The following is a 20,298-nucleotide window of genomic DNA, read 5'->3' on the forward strand; positions in this document are numbered from 1 at the left end:
CAAGCTATTTGGGGCTTTATATGCTAGGACTAACACCTTGAATACATCTGTGTGCAAAACCCTCTGACTTTTGCAAAGCTGAAATGTAGCTTAGTATACAATGGTCAGAGTTGGACCTGTTGCTCCTAATACTTTTTGCCCACTGCTTGGACATGGCCTTCAGGAGGTCCCACATGAGGGCATGTGGCCCTCAGATTAAAGAAAGTTCCCCTAACACTGAACTCAAGGGCATTGGGTGGCTCTGTTTTTGACTTTTTAAAAAAGTGGCTATTTTTACTTCCAGAGTTTATTTAGCCCTGAATTTTCACTTCAGGCAACTAATTGTACAGTTCATCTCACTGTGTGAACACATTTGGTGCCAAAGGTATTCTAGAGATGGCTGTGTTTTCAAAATACCTGCACACCATGTATTGCTTTTAGGAAATCCTGCAGGGTTTGGAACTGGATTTATTGTCGCTTAGGTGCACAAAAGGTACCTCTGTGTGCCCTAGCCTTTAATAACAATGAGAAGACAGTTATATTGTAGGATCTCTCCAGTCCCCTGAGGCTTTGAAACCTTTCCTGTTTTCAAAGAGAGACTTCCTGCAAAGTGAAATTTCCTTTTGTGTTAAATAAAACGTACAATATTGCTTGAATCAAAGGTCTTCCCACAGCTTAATAATGGTCAATTTTGGTACGGTGTGTGTGTGTGATTTTCTGTACAGATATTGTTTCCAAGCTTAGCTTAGTTTGGGGAGGAGTAGAGTGGCTGCAGAGTCATATCTAAGGCTTGGCTAGGCATACTGTGCAAACCTGGTGAAAGTTAAAAACCAAGGTTCATAAGCCAGCAACAAACCATGGTTTTAGATTGTGATTTGTTGGCAGTAGACAACAGTTAAACTGCTAGGACAGGGTTCCTACCCAGTGTTAAACTGCTGGGGAGAGGGTATTTGGACCTGAGAAATATGCAGGTGGGGAAAATGTAGAGCATGCTTCCCCGCCCCAAGGCTGGGCTCTCATGATGCATATCTGTGTGGAGAAATGTGTAGTTTTGGTTCTTCCGAGGTCCCTTCTCTGCCTCATTGCTGTCTTTAAGGCAGATCTTGTGACCAAAAAGAAAACCAGTTTCATTACATCACCAGCATGCAATTTGATTTTGATGGGCAGCACTTAGATTTATGTTTTATGTACAAGAGGTTTTTGCCCTCTGAAAGCAGCCGACTTTAGAACTCTAAATAGAGAGAGAGGGTGTTTTTTAAAAATGCATTCGCCACTGTGTTTTGAAGCATTATAGTACATATCCAGTGAAGCGGAGCACTGGAAGATTCAGAACAGACAGAAGGAAGGAATTATTCATGCAGCACAGAGTTAAACTATGGAACTCCATCCTACAGGAGGCAGTGATGGCCACCAACTTGGCTGGCTTTGAAAGAAGATTAACAGTAGAAATTCATGGAGGAGGAGGCTACCAGCTATAATGGCTATGTTCTCCCTTTACTATTGAAAGCTGTAATGCTTATTAATACCAGTTGCTGGAAGGAATTGTTAGCGGGGGAAGTTGCTGTTGCACTCAGGTTTCTGCTGCAGGCTTCCCATGGAGGCATCTGGTTGGTCACTGTGAGAAAAGGATGCTGGACTGGATGGGCCCGCTTTTTCCTGATCCATCAGGCTGCTCCTACACGCTTATGTAGTCCTTCATGTTCCAAAAGGAAGCCTTTTGGGGTGTTATGAGTGTGTGCCAGGAGATAAAGTGTGCTTCTGTTATCAGACATTTGGGAAAGAACACAATTCTGTATCCTCTTGCTAACAGTCCCTTTTTGGGAAATGTGACTCCGTATCTTTGTGCTCCTTGGCTATTCTCCATCTCGCAGTCCATTTCCATGACAGTCCAAAAACCTGTTGCTTCAGCAGAAGGTGCCAAGAAAACTCTATCCATGTGTGACTGGCCTTCTAAAAGAGTTTTTCTTTCCTAGCCTTTTCTAGATTCCAACATCTGGAGGGACACATGTCCTCCCTGTTCTTCAGCACTCATGAAACTGATAAAGAGAAGGAAGAGATACTGCTGTGTGTGAAATTGTTATTATTTATTGTATTTCTACTCCACCTTTTTCTAATCACGGTTCTCCCCCTTCCCATTCAACCCCCCCCCAACAAACCTGTGAGGTAGGTTAGGCTGAGAAGCATTGTCTGTGATCCAAGGTCACCAAGCGAGCCTCATGGCTGAGTGGGAGTTTGAATCTGGGTCTCCCAGGTCCTCACCACACTACTCCATTCTGGCTCCTAGGCTTGGCTTAAAGATAAATTAAGCCTAGTGTTGGGATTTGAACCACCAGACGGTCATGTACTTGGGGGTGGAGGGAATCACGTTAGGCTTGGGCCCATTTTGTTGCTACCAGCCTTGATTTAATATTTGTATTTTGCTTTTCAAACAATAGTCTTCACAATAATACTTTTTTTTAACCTTAAAAAAATTATCTAATAAAACCTATACATGGCTTGAATGTTAAAAAACACCATCAAAGCAATTTACAAAAAAGAGAAAGCAATAAAATTATCAGTAAGAAAAAATAAACAATAATTTAAGATATTCAAAAAGTTTTTAAAAAATAGACTAAAACTGTTTAAAACACATATCAATTTTTAAAGTATCTGGGTGGGGTTGTCTAAACAAGAATATTTTTAGCAGGCACTGAAAAGAGTACAGTGAAAGCTGCTACCTGATATCAATAGGCAAGGAGTTCCAAGGTATAGCTTCTGCCACACTAAAGTATCAAGTTCTTACAAATGTGGAACGGGTATTATGTCGCACCTATAACAATGCCAGTTCCACTGATTGAAGCACTTCAGTGGACTTATATGGGGTAAGGAGATTTTGTAGGTAAACTGATCCCAGGTTGTTAAAGGGCAAATTTGTAGTGACTACAATTCAGCACAGAGTGATTCAGAATATTAGAAATGGTTGCTGATAACTAGCCCTGTGTCAGTTGATGTCCTCTCTCTCGTTCAGTAAGGAAAGGGCTCCAAGCTTTGATAAGGCCCACTCAGAAAGGCCAGTGGTCAAAAATGTTGGGAGTTGTAGCCCAGCATGGAGGATCACAACTTCTACATCTTTGCTCTAATTTGGTGATTGTACTTTTTTTTATGTTGGCGTCATGGTGTGTATAATTTTGATTTTAAAGACGTTGGGTTGGGTTGTAGATTTGAAACATATCCAGTGAAATAATGGGGATGAGGAAAATATAACTTGCTTTGAGAAGGGTGGTTACCCAGTTTCTGTGTTGTAGTAAACAAGGCAGGTGGCAGCTTTTTAATGACAAACAGGTTTAAGAACATTAGAAAAGCTTGCTGGATCAGGTCAGTGGCCCTGTTCTCACAGTGGCTGACCAGATGTTTATGGAAAGATTGCAAACATAGTTTGAGTACAACAGCAACTCTCCCTACTTATGATCCTCAGCAACTGGTATTCAGAGGCAGACTGCCTCTGATACTGGAGGTAGAACATCAGAAGAGTCCTACCACAATGGCTGGGCAGATGCTACTATGAGAAACATGCAAGCAAGACCACTCTCGCTACCTGTGATTTCCGGCACCTGATATTCAGAAGCATTACTGCCTCCAACCATGGAGGCAGAACATAACTATTGTGGCTAGTAGCCTTTGATAGCTGAATCCTCCACAAATCTTTCTAGTTCTCTTTTAAAGCCATCGAAGTTGGTGGTCATCACTGCCTCCTGTGGAAGTGAGTTCTGTAGCTTAACGTACTGATCTAATTTCAGAGACTGATTGCAGTTTTATGATGTGACCAATTGCCGTACCATGACCAGACGCTAGTTCTTTGAACTTTGAATAAAATATTTTAAAACTTTTACCTATAAGAAAAGCCCTGCTGGATCAGGCCGATGGCCTGCCTAGTCCAACATCCTGTTCTTAAAGTGGCTAACTGGTTGCTCCAATGGGAAGCCTGCAAGCAGGACCCAAGCACATGAGCTTTCTCCTTCCTGTGGTTTCCAGTAACTGGCATTCAGAAGCATCCGACTGTGGAGGCAGAGTGTAGCCATTGTGGGTAGTAGCCATCAATAATCTTTGTTACTGTTTAAACTTTAATAGACTAGAGTCCGCCTCATCAAGAACTGGCTACTCTCTAAATTAGTCCCCAGTTTTTGAAGAACAAACAAACCAAATTGAGGCAACCACCCAGATTTGCTCCTGTTTTTTAAAAAGTGCACATGTGAAGCTCTTCCATCCTTAAAACATAAGGATTCTTAAAAAGCTCTGTTGCACTTTGACTTTGTAAACATCTCCTCTCGTTGAACTGTCTCTTGCCTTACAACACCATTTGTGGGTTTCACAGTTCCAAAGCTGTCCCTTCCTCCGTAATTGCGACTGTCAGTTTTTTTCAGTTTAGCAGTCTTCAATTCTGCCAGCAGGCCTTGTGAAAGCTGCATATCATGTGACTCAGATCATCTGATCCTCTAGGAGCCAAAACAGTCACCAGAGAGACCAAAACACGCCTTTACCTCCTGGCAAAGCTTTGCCTATCCTCCTTCTTTTCTTTTCTTTTCTTTTCTTTTCTTTTCTTTTCTTGAGCTGTGCTGTGATGGAGGAGTTGCCCTTTTAACCAGTTTCAGCAGGAATTATTGAAAACCCAATGATCTTAACATTCGTCTGGTGCGTTTTTTTTGGGTACAGATTTCTTATTTCATTTTATAATGGACATAAAACTGAGAGAACAGATATAACAACAGATGAAAACTAAAAGGTGAAAAGCAAAATTATAAAAGAGGCACATAGAATGAGTACAGTTGCACATGATTTAAAACAACAAGGGTTTAGGTAAAGAATATTAACATCTGATTTTCAAGCATAATTCCAGATTTGCTAGACATGTAACAAAGGTTGTCTTGAAAGCGATTGTTCTGTTGTATATGTAGTAAAAGAATGCCGAATCTTATTTAAAAAACACTAGAAGGATCTAGTCATTGAAATATCAAATTATGTACAATTTTCTCCATTATATCTACATTCCAGAATGAGCATCAAAAATATTCTGTAGGTTGCTCAGGCACATGGAGACCTTGGTATATGCAGTTCTGAACACTGATCTCAGGTGGTACGTTTCCATTCCCTATTTCATATTAAGTGGTGAAATAATATTCTCATATCACTGAAGAACCAGCCTCGCACATTGAGCCCCAGATGGCACCAACCCCTTCAGGACAGCTGGTTTCACTTAATGCACTCTCTTTAAACAAAACCCGTGTTACTGGAAGCAAGTTTTGAAATAGGCCATAGTTTTCTCAGGTTCTCTGCTGCTTTATGAAGAAGTAAGAGGAGGAGGAGGGAAGGATTTGAAAGAATTTCACGTGGAATCTGTATTGGAAAAGCATTTAGGGAAGCTTTTGTGATGGAGCATTTCCAGTCAGGAAAGACAAAGGAAAGTGTTTATTCACACAGCACAGAGTTACAGGGTGGAATTTGCTCCCTCAAGATGTAGGGATGGCCACCAGCTTGGAGGGCTTTTTAAAGAGGGAGGATAAGGTTATCAAAGGCTGCTAGCCATGATGGCAGTGCTCTGCCTCCACTGTTGGAGGCAGTATACTTCTGAATGCCAGTTTCTGGGAATTTCAAGTGAGGAGTATGGTGCCGTGGTGGTCAGGTCCTGCTTTTGAGCTTCCTGTTGGGGTATCTGGTGGCCACTGTGAGAACAGGATGCTGAATTAGATAGGGTCCCTTTGGCCTGGCTCTTCTAAGGAGATCTATTGTGATAGCAGAACTTCCATGCCCAGGGGCAGTCTACCTTTGAATCCCAGATGAAGGGAAACAGCAACTGGAGAGGGGATGTTGCACTCAGGTCCTGCTTGAAGGCTCTTCTTCTGTTGTAATCTGTCTGATTGTCTTTATTTTTTAAATTTCTATTCCGCTCTTCATCCAAGGATCACAAGATGACTATAGAAACACAAAAATGTGTAACATAGTGAGACGCCAAAGCAGTTTAAAAGGCCATAGATTGTTCAATTAGCCAAATGCCTGGGAGAAGAAGAATGTTTTTGCCTGGCCTTAAAATATATGTAACAGAGGCACCAGGCAGAGCCTCCTTGGGCAGAGCATCCCATAAGTGGGGAGCCTCCACAGGAAAGGCCCATTCTTCTGTTGCCAGCCTCCGAACCTCTCACGGAGGAGGTACACTAAGAAGGGCCTTAGATGTTGATTGCAGGGTCCAGGTTAGTTCATATGGGGAGAGGCGGTCCTTGAGGTATTGCAGTCCTGAACCATTTAAGGCTTTATAGGTCAAAACCAGCACTTTGAATTGTGCCTGGAAATTAATTGGCAGCCAGTGTAGTCGGATCAGGATCAGTGTTATATGCTCAGACTGTTTTGCCCTGGTGGGCCAGAATTCTGGCCACAGAATTCTGCAGAAACTGAAGTTTCCGAACTGTCTTCAGAGACAGCCCCACATATAATATATTGCAGTAATTAACCTAGAGGTTACCAGAACATAGACAATAGAAGCTAAGCTATCCCAGTCCAGATGGGACGCAGCTGGGCCACCAGCTGAAACTGATGGAAGGCACTCTGTGTCACTGAGGTCAACTGAGCCTCAAGTGACAGCAAAGAATCCAGAAGGACCCTCAAGCTGTGTACCCACTCCTTCAAGGGGAGTGTAACCCAATCAAGAGCAGGCAACCTCTCATCCATCAGGTCTAGGGAACCAGCCACTAACAGTGCCTCAGTCTTATCTGAATTGAGCTTCAACTTGTTGGCTCTTATCCAGTCCATTACTGAAGCAGGATCACAGTCCAGCACATCCACTGCCTCGCAGATATAAAGGAGAAGGAAAGCTATGTGTTATCTGCAAATTGCTGACTATGTACAGTGGTGCCTCGCAAGATGAAATTAATTCGTTCCACAAGTTTTTTCTTCTTGCGAGTTTTTCGTCTTGCGAAGCACGGTTTCCCATAGGAATGCATTGAAAATCAATTAATGCGTTCCTAGGGAGACCGCCTTCAGACCAGGTTCGGGGACAGTCTGTCCCCGGACCTCTTCTGAAGGCTGGCGGGGGGGGGGGGGAGAAGGACTTTTCTCCCCACCGCCAGCCTTCAGAACAGCCTTCTGAAGGCTGGCGGTGGGAAGAAAAGCCCTTCTCCCGCCGCCAGCCTTCAGAAGAGTTCCTGCAGGGCTGCCTAGGCTGCGGATAGCAGCCTGCTGCCCGGTGCAAGGGACGCTCTGAAGCAGAGCGCCCCTCGCGCGGGGCAGATATCTGCAGCTTGGGGAGCCCTGCAGGACTTCCCCGCAGGGCTCTCCAAGCTACGGATAGCAGCCTGCTGCCCCACGCGAGGGGCGCTCTGCTTCAGAGCGCCCCTCGCGCGGGGCAGACATTTGCAGCTTGGGGAGCCCTGCAGGACTTCCCCGCAGGGCTCTCCAAGCTGCGGATAGGGGCAGCAGGCTGCTATCCGCAGCTTGGAGAGCCCTGCGGGGAACTCTTCTGAAGGCTGGCGGGGGAGAAGGGCTTTTCTTCCCACCGCCAGCCTTCAGAACAGCCTTCTGAATGTTGGCGGTGGGGAGGAAAAACCCTCCTCCCACCGCAAGCCTTCAGGACAGGTCCGGGAACAGAGGAGAAGGCGCGCTGCGCTTCCCCGCTGTCCCCGGAGATTTCCCTATGGGCTTTCGTCTTGCGAAGCAAGCCCATAGGGAAATTCGTCTTGCGAAGCCGCTAAAAAATCGGAAAACCCTTTCGTCTTGCGGGTTTTTCGTTTAGCGAGGCATTCGTCTTGCGGGGCACCACTGTACTACAGAACTATGTACTACTGGTTGACTCCACTCAGTGTTTTCATGTAGATGTTAAACAGCATAGGGGATAAAATTGAACCTAGAGTAACCCCTGCATTAAAGGCTCCATGTGGCCGAAGAGCACTCGCCAAGCAACACCCTCTGTAAGTAACTATCAAAGTAGGACTGGAACCACTGCAAAATGGTGCCACCCACCCCTAACTTGAATAGCTTCCCCAGAAGGATCCTATGGTCAATGGTATCAAAAGCCAGTGAGAAGATGAAGAGAATTAACAGGGAAACATTTCCCCTGCCTCTCTCCCGACAGAGGTCATCATGTATTTTCTGTGCCCAAACTGGGCCTAAACTCTGATTGAAATGGATCAGTTTCCTCCAAAAGCCCCTTTCCCATGAAAAGGAGATTGGCAACAGGCCCCTCTCGCTAGGAGCCACTAATAATCTCCCTGGCCTAGCCAGCTGTCGTCTCCCTGCTAGTTTTTATCAGCCAAGAGGTGCAAGGGTCCAGAGCGCAAGTGGTTGCCTTGAGGATCCAAGCACCTTGGAATCCCCCCTTTCCCCAGTTCTTGTACAGAATCCAAAAAGAATCTGACAGTAGCAGTTGCTGCTGAGCTGACCAACAGGTTGAGACATCATTGCATTATTTCCCCTCTGCCCTCCTCATCCCTTTTTCTTTTTGGTATTGCATATTTTAGATTGTAAGCTACTGGGGCCGGGACTGTCTCCCTCAGCTTTTTTTTTTCTGAATGTATGTAAAACATAATAGGAAGCTTTCTGATGAAGAGCTGAGGCAAAAAAAAAAATGCTTTAAATCATTGTTGTCGTTGTCATCGTCATCATCATAAACTGTTGTGAGCAATTTGCATGGCAGTGAACTCTATGAGGTGGCTCTAAATGCCTAAGAATCTGTGGGCACCTCTGATGTCTTTTAAATGAGCTGTTGCTTAAATCCATGAATCACTTCCCTCATTGATTTCACTGGGCTGGGTGTATGAATGGAATGTTATCTATGGCTTGAGGGTTTTTTGTTCTTTTTGTTAAACTTCATATCTTAAAAATGTGGTGGCCATTTCACGCTTAGCAAACCCTGTTTTTTTCTCCCCTTCCAACCTCTTTGATGCCTTGGAGTCTTCCATGTGCCTTTATGGGTTCCCTCTCCCCCCCTGCCTTTTTGGGGCAGGGGATGGGGAGGAAGAGGACTGGGAGTGTGTTTAAAATGGAATCACTCAAGCTCCTTTCATAAATCTCCTTTTAAGAAGTCCTGAGGAGGGTGTTTCACACATGGAATATCCTCATTGGCCAACTTCCAGGTAACAGAGCCTTTTAAATAAAGGATCTGAGGTGAGGCAACAGTGACAGGGAAGTCTTTACTTGGAGCTTAGCAGAATAGCAGCCAGGCTTTCATAACTCTGGATTTCCTCCTCTGCATCCTTAAAAAAATTAAAATTAAAATTGGAGTTTTATTCCTTCAGTTGGCAACTACATTGGCTTGGTGGACCAATCTAGAACAAAATCCACAGTGAGGAACACAAGCCTCTCTCTACCGCCTTTCTCAGTCATTTCCCTGACCAGCATATCCCATAGAATCAGAGAATTGTAGAGTTGGAGGGGAACTCAGGATCATCTAGCCCTGTTCCCTGTAGTGCAGGAATCACAATTAATGAATCCCTGACAGATGACCATCCAACCTCTGCTTATAAACCCCCAACGTAGGAGTATGCATCACCTTCCAAGAGAAGAAAGTTCAGAATCTCCTTTCTTGTAATTTGAATCCTATGCTCAGGAGCAGGAAAGAACAGCTTGCTCCATATTCCACTTGACAGCCATTTAGATATTTGAAGATGGCTATCATAACTCTTCTCAGTCTTCTCTTATCCAGGCTAAACATGCCCAACTCCTTTGACCATTACTCACAAGGCTTTATTTCCAGACTCTTCATCATCTTGGTCACTCTCCTCTACACAACTTCCAGCTTGCCAATATCTTTCTTAAACTGGGATGCCCAGAACTGGACACTGTACTCCAGGTGGAGTCTGACCAAGGCAGAATGGAAAGAAGGTAGTTGTTGATCTAAACATGAGGCACAAAATGAGCGAGGTTGGATCTGCAGTGAAGACGAGCCCTTAAATCCTGAATCTAAAAATCGCCACAGAGCAAGGGATGGCTTTGCAGCCTCTGAATAAAGTGTAAAATAGAGCCCTGTAATTTCTCTAGGAAGGTGTGATGTGGTGGGAGGCAAGTTTGATTAAAAAACAACACCACCATGTGCACTCCTATCACATGACAAAATATTCTTAGCCCCCAAGTGCATTGGACACTGTGTTTTCTACAGCTATTTTCTGGCTCATCGCCCATGAAACGTGATGAGAGGAGAGAAAGGCTCAGCATTCCAAAGAAGCAATTTTCTTGACAAAAGTCAAAGTTATTTGTTGTGTTTATCTTGTATGAGCTTTTGCGGTTCAGTGGAACTTTTCTCACTGTCATTGCCTGGAACTTTTTAGTTTAGAGAGAAGGCGAGTAAGAGGAGATTTGATGGAAGTTTATAAAATTTTGCTTGACGCGGAGAGAGTGGATAGAGAAAAGCTTTTCATCCCTTTATCTTAACACTAGAACTTGTGGACGTCCAATGAAGCTGAATGTTGGAAGATTCAGGACAAATAATATGAAGTTCTTCATTCAGCACATAAACTGTGGAACTCACTCCCACAGGGAGGCAGCAGGGATGACTTTAAAAGAGGATTGGAGGAACAGAGTATCTATGACTACTAGCTGTGATGGCTATACTCTGCCTCCGTGATCAGAGACAGTAATGCTACTGAATTGAGTGCTCTTGCTATTTGGTCCTGCTTGTGGGCTTCCTACTGGAGTATCTGGTTGGCCACTGTGAAAACAGGATGCTGGACTAGATTGGCTCTTGCCCCGATGGAGCAGCCAGGCTCTTCTTGCATTCTATTTCCACTGTCAGAGACAGTATACTTCTACCGTTCTCAGAATCACAAGTGGGGAGAGTGTTGCTGTTGCTTTTGGGTCCTGTTTGTGGGCTTCCATAGGTGTCTACTGTGAGAGCTGGATGCTGGACTAAATGAACCATTGGCGTGATCCAGCAGGGCTCTTACGTTCCCATCACCTGCTGACCTTAACTTGACTGTGCATCAGTCTGAGTCCTGGAAACCCTCTACAATTTTGGCAGGGTGGCTCATCACAGGGGCAGGGAAAGCTTTTTTAGCTTAAGGGCCACATTCCTTTCTGGGAAACCTTGTGAAGGCCACATGCCAGGGGTCAGCAGGATCAGATGCAAAAATGAGCAGAGCAGTGAATGCAAATTTTACCTTTCTGTGGCAGGCTAATTTCTACACAATCACATCCTTCTCTATCCAACAATAGCCAGTGTGGTGTAGCAGTTAGAGTGTCACTCATGAATCTCACTGGGTAACATTGTGCCCAGTCACTGCCTCTTAGGGTTATTGTGAGGGTAGAAGGGGGAGGGTAAACCATGTATGCTGTCACCTCGAGCCCCTTGGAGGAAAGACAGGATAGAAATTTAATAAAATAAAATAATAAAATAAAATAAATCCAGGCAAGCAAGATTGCTGAGTGCAAGGATTGCAATCCAGTCAGCCAAAAAGCCCCAACAACACTCTGGGTGCAAAGCAGGGAGGGCGTGTGGCCTGGGGAGAGTACCGAGGGCCAAATAGAGAGTGTTGAGGGGCCGCATTTGGGCCGCAGACCCAAAGTTCCCCACCCCTGACTTAATGCCACAGTCCTTAAGGCTCTCCCCCCCCCTTTAACACAATGAGTCTTGTGGCACCTTTAAAGACTAAAACATTTTTTATCTCATAAACTTTTTGTGTGCTGCAGTTCATCAGAAGCAAAGCTGCAGCTTTTAAAACAAAAATATATATTAAATGCAAACCCCACCCCCGATTTTCAAGTAGGCTTCAGAAGAGAGAAGCAAAGCACCTTCTAGGGTATGTAAGAATGTGAATATTTTCTCAGCTGTTTGCAACTCAAGACAGAAAGAGAGGCAGGTCCAGCACTGAGAGAGAGGAGTCCTGTGGAGACCAGAGGAACCTGCCTGGGTTAGGCTGAGCTCAGCAGGAAGTGGGATCTGTGGAAGACAGGAGGGCCTTGACACCATTTCTGTTGGCAAATACATGGTGCCCAATGGCCATTTTCCACCTGCACTGTTAGAGACAGTGATACTTCTGAATGCCAGTTCCTGGGAATCACCAGTGGGGAGGGTGTTGCTCTTGCACTCATGCCCTGCTTGTGGACTTCCCACTGAGGCATCTGGTTTGCCACAGTGAGGAGAGGATGCTGGACTAGATGTGCCTTTGCTCTGATCCCACAGGGCTGTTATGTTCTACCTCCACTGTCAGAAGCAGCGTGACTCTGAATACCAGTTTTTGGGAATCACAGGTGGGGAGAGTATTGTGTTCATATCCTGCTTGCAGGTTTTCATTGGGGTATTTGGTTGGCCACTGTGAGAGTAGGATGGTAGGCTAGGTTGCCCCGCTTTGGCCTGATCTAGCATCAAAGTTCTTCTTTTTTTCTGCCTCTCCTGTTGGGGGCCAGCAATACATTGGAATACCAGCTGAAGGAATCAAAAGTGGGGAGAGTGTTGCTATTGTGCACTTATGTCCGTCCACCTTTTAACCTTCCCATTGGGGCATGTGGTTGGCTCCCTGTAGCCTGATCTAGCAAGGCGCTTATGTTCTTACACCCACTCCACTTCAGGCCTGGGGCCTTCGCTTGCTTCCTGATGTCATCCAAGCTTTTGTTTTCCAAGATGTGCTTGGATCAAGCAAAACTGCTCTGCTGGATCCGTTTCCCTGGCTGAAAATTTGTTTGGATAACCTTTTGGAATGAAAAGGGGCTCCTCATTAAATGTGGGTTTGGGAAGGGTGCTATTATTCCCTAATAATTCTTGCAACTGCTGTTTTGGAAGCTGGGGGAGGGGGACATGGAGAGCAGGGGATGTTTCATTGTACACCCTTCAGTCGAAATGCATCTGAAAAGATCTGAGCTGGCAAGTTGTGTGTGTGTGTGTGTGTGTGTGTGTGTGTGTGTGTGTGTGTGTGTGTGTGTGTTTCTTTCAACTGCCCTCAAGACAACTCTGGAGAAATAATGGCTTATTCCTTGTTTAAGTCGCATCCCTGCTGTGTCTAACACTTTGTGTAAAAGTTCGGGCATATATTTTCTACTTCTTTTCTTCTTCTTCTTCCACTTCTTCTCTCTCCTCAGATGTAATTTGATCGCTCAGGCTTGGTCCTCTTAACTCTGGAAGAAGGCTTTTATTAACTGTTTCCTCCCCGCTTGGAGGAGTGAGTTTGTGAAGAGTGCTGCTGTCTGTAACAGGGTATGTCAAGGAAAAGGGCAACCCAAATGATCAAGTGGATGAAGCGACTCCTCTGCAAGGAAAATTTGCAGTGTTTGTGGCTTTTTAGTCTACAAAAAAAAAAAAAAAAAGACAACTAAGAGATTACATGACAAAAGTTTATAAAATTATGCCTGGCATGGAGAAAGTGGATAGAGAAAATTTTATCTCCCTATCTCTTAACACCAAAACTTGTGGGCATTCAATGAAGCTGAGCACTGGAATATTCAGGACAGATAAAATAAAGGACTTCTTCATGCAGCATATTGTTAAACAATGAAACTCTTTCCAAGAGGAGGCAGTGATAGCCACCACTTGAATGGCTTTAAAAGAGGATTGGACAAATTCATGGAGTTGAGGGCTATCAACGGCTACTAGTCATGATGGCTAACTCTCTGCCTCCATAGTTGAGGCAGCAATGTTTCTGAATACCAGTTGCTGGAAACCACAGGAAGGGGAGAATGTTGCACTCAGGTCCTGCTTGCAGGTTGCCCTTAATAGGCATCTGGTTGTCTGCTGTGAGAAGAGGATGCTGGACTAGAAGGGCTGTTGGCCTGGTTCAGCACTGACCTATGGCCCTTCTCAGCTGAGGCTTACCCCTAGTGGCTATGACACAAAAGTTAGGAACAGACTAGTTGGCAGAAGTGGGATCACATGCCCAACATCTCTGTATGTCTGAATCTGTTGTGAAAACAGACAATCTTAAGCGACCCTGGATTCAGCATGCAAGTAGCAGATGGAAATATCTGTGCTCTTGAAAAGGAAATCTGGAATATCAAAGAGACCCACCCATCCTAGATTTTTTGGTTTTGCAAGTAGTGGAAACAAAATTTTCCCTCCCGGTTTTATCGCTCTAATTTGGGCTTGAGGGAAGGGAGCCATGAGGCTCTTTAAGAAGGAGAAGCTGGCATCGAAGCACAAAACTGCTCAGATTTCCTGCTCATCTTCCTTTCTTCGGCATGGAGTGTGTTAACCTTGTTGTCCCTCTCTTGAGCGTTAATAGGGGCAGTCTTAGTAATCCCATTTAGTAATTCCACTGGAATTCTTATGGAATTCTGCATTCCTGCAGCTGCAGCAGTAGACAGACCTCATGCTATGGAAAGCAGGAGGGGTCAGAATTGCTCAGTTTCAGGATATGCTCTTGTGATACTCCCTGCAGTGTGACTATGCTGCAATTTCCCAGAACTGCTGTCCTCAATTTGGGAGGGTCAGGATTGCCCCATGCTCTGTGTTACATAATATTCAGTCTTGTTTTGTTTTTTGGTACCTCTCCCCACTGTTGACAAAGCATTATTTGAAAAATGTTATGATATACCATATAGGTTTTTGGCCCAGTGCTGTGGGGTCCACTCTCTCTGGTCACTTTCCCCATCCAGATTAACCCACCTACTCAGACAGACAGAAAGGGAGAAAGTGTGCTCTCTTTCACATACTAATGGACACATACTTAGCTTTTCCAAGAAGAAGAAGAGGATTTGATACCCCACCTTTCACTCCCCTTCAGGAGTCTCAAAGCGGCTAACATTCTCCTTTCCCTTCCTCCCCCACCACAAACACTCTGTGAGGTGAGTGGGGCTGAGAGACTTCAGAGAAGTGTGACTAGCCCGAGGTCACCCAGCAGCTGCATGTGGAGGAGCGGAGACGCAAACCTGGTTCCCCAGATTATGAGACTACCACTCTTAACCACTACACCACACTGGCTCGGGTCGGGTGAAAAACTGGATCCAGAAGAATGAACAGTTAGTATGTCATACCAGAGACCAGGGATTGAATCCTCACTCAAATCATTTATTTAATCAATTTATTTAATCAATATATTGGGTTACTGCTTTTGGTTTGATTTTATATGTTGTGGTCTTGTTGTGAACCGCCCTGAGACCTCCAGGTATAGGGCGGTGTATAAGTTGAATGAATGAATGAATGAATGAAGTTCACTGAGTGACCTTGGGTCACAGCCATTGCCTCTCAGCCTATAACATACCTCACAGGGGTGGAATGGGGATTAAATGAGGAGGGGGAGAACTGTGTACACCACCCTGAGATCCTTGGAGAAAAAGGTGGGAAATAGATTCAATCAATCAATCAATCAATCAATCAATCAGTCATCAGTCAAAGAAGCCCTGAGAAGCACATAGAGTTGAAAGAGGGAGTTGGGAGGAGCATCACTCCTCCAATTTCCTCCTTCAGCTCTATGCACTTTTCATAGGAGAAAAGTGGCAACTGTGCTCTCCATCTCATGACCAAGGGAGGCAGTGAGTAGGGTGGGGCTCAGAGACACTGAGGACACCTGGGGAAAGATCTCAAGGGCCACTGTGACCATGGGTGCCATTTTGAAAATAGGCCAGGCACAAGGTGACATATAAGGGCCTTTGGGGGGGCTGTTTGTCAGCCTCCATGAGAAGCACTGGTGGCTACCAGTTTGTGGCTGGATTGTGACTATTATTATTATTGAATTTATATACCACCCTATCAGGGTGGTTTACGGAATAAAATCTATCCAGTGGATAGAGTAGCAAGTGGAGGAGTACCACACTAAATATGTATAGCAAGGATAAAGCTCATGGATAACAGAGACAGGTTAACGAGAAAGGTTCATTTATTTCATAAAAGAAAGGACTTCTTCACACAGTGCACTCACTCCCAAAGGAGGCAGTGATGCCCACCAGCTTTGAGCTTCAGAAGAGGGTTGGGCAAATTTGTGGAGGATAAGGCCATCAATGGCTACTAGCCATGCTCTGCCTCTGCAGTTGGAGGTAGTAATAAATCTGAATATCAGTTGCTGGAAACTGCAGGAGGGGCAGAGTGCTGTTGCACTCAGGTCCTGCTTGAGGGCTTCCTATAGGGGCACCTGGTTGGCCACTATGAGCACAGGAGGCTGGACTAGAGGGACCATTGTCTTGATCCTATAGGACTGGTCTTACGTTCCTAATATGGACTCCTTTCTTTCAGCATAGATTTTTTTTGGGGGGGGGAGCAGACGAATCTCCTGGCTTCCATTAGGATTAGCTTCTATATTCTCACTATATTCTCACTTTTCTTGTCTTTGAGTTCTGTTTTACCATCTCCAGAAAAAAATCTGAGAACCTCTGTCTCATGCTGCTGTGAAGCTAGAAAGCAACAGATAGTTGTCTAAACATGTCTACCCACTACCCACCCCTTAAGAATTTCTAAAGGGCTGAGGCCACCACCTGTAGAGTCTCCGCTGACCCTTTTCTAGTGAAGTGTGGGGGAGAATTTCAGTTTTCTTAGCCTTTCAATAAGAAGCTAACCAGTTCATGCTTGTTGAACCAGTACAAGAACTGGAGCACAATGATCTTTCAGAATTCACACTCCTCTGAATTTTGCAACCATGTACTCCATGCAAGCAGTAAGTATTAATAAAGAGCCACTGTGGTATGGTGGTTAGTGTCAGACTAGCGCCTGGGAGAGACCAGAATTCAAATCCCCACTTGGTAACCTTGGTCACTGCCTCTCAGCCTCACCTACCTCATAGGGTTGATGTGGGGATTAAATGAGGAGATATAGAACCTTGAGCTCCTTGAGGGGGAAAAGGTGAGATATAAATGCAATAAATAAGTAATAAAAAACAAAAATGCACAAATTAGAAAAATGTGTACGATGGTACCTCGGGTTAAGTACTTAATTTGTTCCGGAGGTCCGTTCTTAACCTGAAACTGTTCTTAACCTGAAGTACCACTTTAGCTAATGGGGCCTCCCGCTGCCGCCATGCCGCCGGAGCACGATTTCTGTTCTCATCCTGAAGCAAAGTTCTTAACCCGAGGTACTATTTCTGGGTTAGCGGAGTCTGTAACCTGAAGCGTATGTAACCTGAAGCGTATGTAAGCCGAGGTACCACTGTACATTAATGAAGATAATATACAAAAATGCATTTACTAGGGTGAGTTGCTTTGCAAAAATGTGTCTGGTCTTGGTCAAAACTGCATACAGAAATGAGTACGTTAGGAGATACTTACCCTAAAACACTTATTAATTTTCACAATTGCAGTTAGGAGATACTGACCCTAAAACACCGATGAATTTTCACAATCACAGATTGCTGCAGAAGTGTGGAGAACTGGATTTAGGATTTGGAAAGTGAGAAACTCGAAAGAAACTGAAATTGTTAGTTTCATCCCTCCCCTCCTCTGCTTGGAAAGCGGAGCCATGAGGGGTTAACATGGGATGGGCGTTCCTTTCCTGATGTCACAAAGTCAGACAACCAAAGCCTGAAGGGGGCCCTTTGTTGGCAGTTCAATGTATGCAGCCTCTGCTTGAGTTGGATGTAGGACGGAGCTGGAAAGTGGGATGGCAAAATTTGGGAGCTCTCATTTGGAGTAATTCATCATAATAGAAAATCAAAGAATCATAAAAAATGGATGATCCACTGCGTTGACTTCTTCAGTTAACAGTTTTTAAATGAAGGCTGGATTTGTAGCCTTTTTGTGTGTGTATGTACCGGAGGGAACTTTTGTGTGAAGTTTTCAAGAGGAGAAGAGGAGGAGGAGGGGAGGAGACAGCAAGCCTACAAAACCAAGGGCCTTGCTCTAACCGATGAAAATGTTGGAGATCTGCCTGAAATTAGTGGGTTGCAAGTCGAAAAAGGGTCTCTCTTCATCATCCAGTTGCTACTTGGAAGGTGAGTTCAGAGCTGCAGGGTCATTTGGTGGGAGGGAGGAGAGGGAGTAGTTAATCTGTCAGGAGGGCCCCACAAAAGCAGAATTCTTAGCTCCAGACTCACTTTGCCTAAGCCTCTGTTCAATTGTGCTTGTGCTTTTCCAGAGAGGGGCCAGCTGCATTGATAGGGGACTGGGCTGGAGGACTTCAGAGGGCCCTTCCCCGGAGTTAGCCTCCACTTGATGGTTTTAGTCCTTGCATGAGGGGTAGGGGGAGCTGTTGGGGGTGGGGTTGGCGGCATCAAAGAAGAAGCTTATTTTTTAAGCAGTTTCTGTGTAACTTTCAAACCAGGTGATTTTTATTAACCACAATGTACAAAAAGTGTGTCCGATTCTCTTCCATTTATGGTTGGAAACTGACGAGAGCTCACTGACAATCTGCTAACAAAACCACGTATCTGTGCCTTGGGCTTCTTTCTTGCCGGGAGCAGCCCAAGAGGTTGCTTTTCAGAGGAGAGGATGAAGCCACCTTTGAAGAAGAATTTTAAGTGAGAAGCCACCTTTGAAGAAGAATTTTAAGTGAGACCCATTCTTGAAGAGAGATTTGCATCAATTGATCCAGAAAGTTTATATGTATTGGGGTTGGGGTTGTGTAGTGCTTGGGGTTGTCTTGGGGTTGTGTAGTGCTGTTAGTTTGTTTTTTAATTCTTCCTTTTTGATGCAGATATTTTATTTGCATCGTTTAAACTTCACTTCTGTTGGCCTTCTACGTCTTTTAACTTCACATATATTCTTTGGGACATGTCCTTAAGATCAGCACAAGACCTTAAAAAAAAAGCCTTGCACAAGATCTAGAAGTGAAAAGACAACCTTGAAAAAAAAATAGCTATACTCTTCCTTTGGAATATTAGAGCTCAGGATTCAGTTTTCAACTTGTGTCACCAATTGTTCATTTGGACTTGGTCAAGTTCTTTAACCTTTTGTCCCAGTTCCCTCAGGGATCAATGGCACGTTTTCCCCCATCCAGATTTTTTATTCTTTCTCTTCTGGCATTGTTTGGACTGTTCAAGCAGACCATGGCTTTCTTTTCTTTTCTTTTAGGGCTTTGGACAGTGGGTTGGCTGAGGCTTTTGGATGTGGCTCATATACAAACATCATGCATGCCAGGAGCCTCCTCTTGTTCATCAGTTTAGCAAGCGGAAATGAGTCCCCGTGACTTCCTTGAGCCAGTCAGCAATATCTGTTTCTTGGAAGGTTGGCCAGTGAATTCTCCACAAAAATAGTTCTGAAAAGTGGATCATAAAAGCAGATCTTAATAAGTACCTTCAGAGCAGGAATTGTGGCCTGCTTGTAATCATTTGTTATATCTGGGGTTCCAGGAGTTATTGAGTTTGATTTTCAACACTCAAAATTTCCATCTTCTCAGTCAATTCTGCTTTTTTTAAAATAGAAAAAAATGCCATCTTATTGTAACAGTTGTCTGCCATTAACATAAGTTCTACTTGGAGTAGAGCGGGGACACAAAGAATCAGGGCTGGGAGAAAAATAAACACATTTTTAATGCGAAAAATTTATAGGAGCATTAATTAAAAAATAATTATCAGGCACTGGCTCTATGGAACATTAAGGTGAAACGGGTGGGAGGAAGGAATACCGGACACCTAGGAATGCAGATCTGACTCCTAAGAATCGGGACCCTATGCTATGTCGTTCCATAGCCAGCTATCTAGGTTGGGAAAGGGTTGAAGGGTCCTGGGTCAAGATCCCTTCAACAGCTCCACAGAGTATTATTATATACCACCCTTTATCAAAAGATCCCAGGGTGGAGTATAGCATTAAAAACATATTAAAGAACATCAGTGATAGAAACAAAGTAAAAAGCATATTGACAGACAGCATAATAATAATACTAATAATACTACTAATAATAAGATAATCATCATAATAGTCCCCTCCCCCACACTTTTACATGCCATAGATTATTTAATAGCCATAGGCCTGGGTAGATAGGAATGTTTTTGCCTGGTACCTAAAGACATGTAATGATGGTGCCTGGTGAACCTCTTTGGGGAGAGCATTCCATAGTCAGGGAGTCACCACAGGCCTGTTCTTTGTTGCCACCCTCCAAACCTCTCTGGGAGGGGGGAAATAGAGAATGGCCTCAGATGACAAGTGCAGGGTCTAGGTTAGTTTGTATGAGGAGAGGCGGTCCATAAGGTATAGAGGTGCTGAGGTGTATAAGGCTTTATATCTCAACATCAGCACTTTGAATTTGTCCTAGAAACTAATCGGCAGCCAGTGCAGTTGTGCCATAATTGGCACACACCGTACTCTTAAGCTTCTGTTAGAGCTCTTCAGGCTGTCAGAACCCAACAGATGCTTGCCATTATGTTTCGACCATTGGCTTTCTTGACTAGACCACTGTAATTCTCTGTGTGTAGGACTGTTCTTGAAGACTGTCCAGAAACTTTGGCTGGGGCAAAATAAAGCTGCTAGAATAGCCATGCCAGTGGTGAGGACCTTCCAGTCTCTGTGACTAATGAA

The 20,298-nt window shown here is 44.4% G+C and overlaps 1 protein-coding gene across 2 annotated transcripts in view; it reads left to right on the forward strand.

The window, feature by feature from the left end:
- The window catches only part of ABL1 (ABL proto-oncogene 1, non-receptor tyrosine kinase), a 124,225-nt gene that overhangs the window by 40,638 nt on the left and 63,289 nt on the right, over positions 1 to 20,298 (forward strand). The window contains exon 1 of one of the 2 annotated variants that reach the window (XM_081846955.1): positions 17,394 to 17,777. The exons of the other annotated variant lie outside the window; for it this stretch is intronic. Coding sequence (XP_081703081.1) covers positions 17,693 to 17,777 — 85 coding nt within the window. The 5' untranslated portion in view covers positions 17,394 to 17,692. Of the gene's footprint in view, positions 1 to 17,393; positions 17,778 to 20,298 lie in introns of those variants that run through there. 2 annotated transcript variants of the gene reach the window in all.

The sequence above is a fragment of the Podarcis erhardii genome (genome assembly GCF_964252035.2).
Source record: "Podarcis erhardii genome assembly, chromosome: Z".
NCBI classification, from domain to species: Eukaryota; Metazoa; Chordata; class Lepidosauria; order Squamata; family Lacertidae; genus Podarcis; species Podarcis erhardii.